The sequence below is a fragment of the Sceloporus undulatus genome, chromosome 1, assembly GCF_019175285.1.
Source record: "Sceloporus undulatus isolate JIND9_A2432 ecotype Alabama chromosome 1, SceUnd_v1.1, whole genome shotgun sequence".
In the NCBI taxonomy this organism is placed as follows: Eukaryota; Metazoa; Chordata; class Lepidosauria; order Squamata; family Phrynosomatidae; genus Sceloporus; species Sceloporus undulatus.
The window spans coordinates 317,555,669-317,560,033 of record NC_056522.1 but is presented as its reverse complement, the minus strand read 5'-3'; the positions used below and the strand labels follow the sequence as shown (position 1 = coordinate 317,560,033).

The 4,365-nt window shown below is 40.2% G+C and overlaps 1 protein-coding gene across 2 annotated transcripts in view; it reads right to left on the bottom strand.

Annotated features, from left to right (window-relative positions):
- UBR1 (ubiquitin protein ligase E3 component n-recognin 1) overlaps positions 1–4,359 on the bottom strand; it is an 83,329-nt gene extending 78,970 nt beyond the window's left edge. For both annotated transcript variants that reach the window (XR_006102545.1, XM_042455389.1), the window contains exon 1: positions 4,266–4,359. Coding sequence is in view for 1 of the 2 variants with exons in the window: in XM_042455389.1 (XP_042311323.1) it covers positions 4,266–4,325 (60 nt within the window). In the remaining variant the exon portion in view is untranslated. The remainder of the gene's footprint in view (positions 1–4,265) is intronic.
- Positions 4,360–4,365: the final 6 nt, after the last annotated feature.

The following is a 4,365-nucleotide window of genomic DNA, read 5'->3' as shown; positions in this document are numbered from 1 at the left end:
ATCCATAAGAATATTCATTGTATCAACATCTAAAACCAAGTGGCTGCAAATGATAGACCATGCAATGGGCTATGGAAGTACATAAGTATACGTAGCAGCCATCTGACATAAAGAAGCATTTATACAACTATTGCAGTTTTCTATGGTTCAGCTTGAATCAGCACAACTATAAACTTATTGTTTTTTCATGTCAAAGTTCTAAAATAAAGATTCAGAAAATCTATTTTCACTTGGCAAACTGCACTATTCCATCTGCTGCTTCTAATAAACTTTGACAAACAGATTTGTTTCTTTCCATGAACATCAACATCTTCAGTTGTCAAGAAAAGACATCCACGGAACCTGCTCCTCTGGTATCTCTGCACACAGTAATTAACATTTGAATTTCTACAGATCCTCTAAAAAACCGGATACATCACAAGAGGCAGACTGAGCCTAACAATCCTCAGGACAACTTTTAATATAATGGTGTACAGTGGGATCTAATTGTTTGGGCATCTCCTGCCGCCTATGAAGAAGGCAATATATTTGCAATTCTGAGATTATGAAGTCTAGAAATTTTAGTCAAAAAAGTGACCCCCAAAACCTGAGTCGACTTATTCATGGGTCAATATAGTATTGTACTTTAACTCTTTATTTATTTAAAAAGGAACCATCCCCTGGTGAAAAGCAAGAGAGTAATCTGTCCTGGAAGCACTGACTTCCCCCTATTCTCTCATCAATCCAGCTTTTAATATGAGCACAAACAGTGATGTCTCCTGGAATTTTGTAAGTTCTTTGGCATTGTTTTCCTTTGCTTCATCCTTTACATCCTGTTACACAGCCCTAAATTTTACCCTCGACTTACCCATGAATCATATCAAAATCTGTAATTATGGTTCCAAAGCCTGTCCTCAACTTATACATGAGGTCGACTTATAGTCGAGTATATACAGTAATTCCTAACAGTTTGGCTGCTCCTGAAGCTCAGTGGTAAACCCAAGGGGGGCGGGGGGGGGGGGGGGCTATCTGAAACAGCCTGTTTTGCTTAAGCCAGAACTGAAATACTTTCTCCTTCTGAAAATTCACAGTGCTAACTAAGCCGACTGCTAAACAAACACTGCCCTACACCAGAGGATAAGGATCAGGTTCAGGTGCATACTCCTTAGGTGTAGATCACCTTTGTTCCTTGTCATTTACCTCCAGCACCTAGCCTATAATTTAAAGCTTCCTAACTGTACTCCTTAGAATATTGTTCTACACAATTTCATTAATCCACTTCTGCTTTTTCAATTGTTTTCTACTCCTTTCCTCAACTTCCTCTGTAATGAAAAAAGTCTTATGTACTTTATAGTGCAAAGGACTTTTTGAAAATATAGTTAGCACTCAACAAAATTCCCCCCTTCCAAACCTTGATGACTAAAAATGATACTCTGTATTTACAACATAGGACTCACTTGTGGATTGAAGACTACTCTGAACATAAGGAACACTGTTGATAAGTGTTATCCTCTAGCACACATTAGGACCATGACCTAAGAATTAATGGGTGAAGGACAGAAGATACAATTTACTCTTTGAGTTCATAAGAGCTCTGCTCCCCAACCATCTAAGAGAGCCAGCATGATGTAGTAGTTTGAATGTTGGACTGGGACTCTGGAAACCAAGGTTCGAATCCCTGCCGGGCTATGGAAACCCACTGGGTAGCCTTGGGTGAGTCACATTCTCAGCCTCAAGAGGATGGCAATTGCAAACCCCCTCTAAAGAAACTTGCCAAGAAAACCCCATGTAGCCATAAAACCCTTAGGTTCACCATAAGTTGGAAATGACTTGAAAGCACACAACAACAACAACAACAACAACTCACAGAGATGCTTTTAAAATTGACAGCACAGGTAAATGCTGTAAAATTCCTCCTATTCCAGCTCTGCGGGGGAAATCACCTCCTTCTGAGAGAAAGCTCTTTTCAAGCCTACTTGAGAATTATAGTAGACCTTCCACATTAGGAAGGATCAGGAGTGCAGGACCACCATGAAAGTGGAAAACATCTTTTCTTTTACATGAGGGAACATTTCTCTAAGAATCTCTATGTCCTGAACACAACTTCTGGTGGACACTGACTATAGACATGTTGGGGGACCTAAAGATTTCTAGAGAGAACATACTGGCTGCCCATCAGTTTCCGAGCTCAGTACAAGGTATTAGTTATCACCTTTAAAGTCCTAAATGGCTTGGGACCAACCTATCTTCAGGACCGTCTCCTTACGTACAATCCGCCCCGCACAATCAGGTCCTCTGGGATGAATTTACTGCAACCCATAAAAACTAGCTTCTCTGCTACCGTCCAGAGGACGTTTTCGGCAACCACTCCAAGATTATGGAATGGTCTGCCAGAGGAGATCTGTCATATTACCACCTTAAACAGCTTTTTAAAAGCTGTTAAGACGGATCTCTTCCGGCAGGTCCTTCCTGAATAGATGTCCGACCACCAAAGGAATATCTAACCGACTGACCCTGATTTCTGCTGCAATCCACTGTTTGTGTTGTTATTTATCATTTTAAGTTATATTTTTAAATTGCTAATTATTTAATTGCATTTTAAGTGGGTGGGAGTGGGAGATATGGAATGTATATTTTAATGCTGTAAGCCGCCACAGTTGTGTTGCGCACAGGGGCGGTATAAAAATAAATTTTATTATTATTATTATTATTATTATTATTATTATTATTATTATTAATGAAATCCATTAAAAATCAAATCCGTAAAAGTCAAAGTCTCACATGTGGAGGACCGACTGTAGTCTGTTTCCCAAATGCAGTCTTTTAAATTCACTCTATGAGGCTGGGTAGGAATATCTGACTAAATTCATTTGAGATGTAGTGCTGGAGAAGAGTGCTGAGGATACTGTGGACAGCAAAAAGAACAAACAAATGGGTCCTAGAACAGATCAAGCCTGAAACTTCCCTGGAGGCAAAAATAACTAAACTGAGGCTGTTGTACTCCAGGCACATCATGAGAAGGCATGAATCATTAGAAAAGACAATGATGCTAGGAAAGGTGGCGGGAAATAGAAAGAGAGGAAGGCCACATGCTATATGGCTAGTCTCGAGTTATGGAGGCCATGGGTATGAATCTGCAAGAGCTTAGAAGAACAGTGGAGGACAGGGGGTCTTGGAGATGTTTGCCATGAGTTGAGATTGACTAGTCGGTGGCTAATAGTAACAAATGAATATTTATATTTAACAGCACAGCTTCACTGGAAATCAAAACTGATTCCTCCATGTCATTATGCTTTGCTGGGTGTTTAAAGCTAGCTGTGACCATATGCACATAGTGTTTGTTGCCCGCTCTGCAAGGTCTCTGCACCCATCTGACAGAGACAAGACGCAGGCATTAACCATTTGCACAACTGCAAACAAACAAGGTGCCTCAGGAACCAGTTAACACTAAGCACCTCAGACCAAACGCATCTGAGGAAGCGGGCTCAAGTCTTCAAAAGCTCATGCCAGCAACTTCTCTTTCAGTTAGTCTCAATGGAGCCGCAAGGTCCCTTGGCATACTGACTTCCCAGACTAACACAGCCCCATCCTCACTGCAGAAGTAATCCAGAGAAACCATCCAGTTTGATACCACTTTAACATCTTAATACTGCTTTAATCCAGTTTAATAATAATAATAATAATAATAATAAAATTTATTTATATCCCGCCCCGTAAGAAACAGTAAAATTATACATTCCCAAGACCATCCATTTCCACCCCCTTAAAACACAATTAAACAATATTAGAGTTAAAACATACTTAAAAGAAGCAAACAGTACGATTAAAAACATAGAAAAAAGTACATTAAAAGGGAATTAAATGATTACAGTATTAAAGCAGATAGTTATTAAAAGAATAAAACACACTATATATATATATATATATATATATGAAGCAATAATAATAACAATACTTTTTATTTATATATATCCCGCCTTTTCCTGTAGGGCCGAGGCGGCTTACAACCACAATAAAATACAATACAATGATACAACAATAAACTCCAACACACAAATACAAATCCAGTACAACTCTAGTGAATCCATACAGTATGGCAATGCTTTGGAATGGTGCAACATCCCAGCCTGTGTCCTTATAACAATTCCTTATAGATACACAACCCAGTGTGATTCCATGGCTCAGTGCTATGAAGCTATGGAATCCTGGGAATTGTAGTTTGTTGTGGCACCAGAGCTCTCAGGCAGGGAAGGCTAAACGTCTCCCCGAACTCCAATTTCCCTCACCCGGGCCACTTCTGAGGGCTTCGCGGGGGCCGCCCCGGCGCCGTCGCCTCCGTCCGCCATCTTAGCGAGGCTGACACTCTCCGACCGGAAGTCAGAGGAA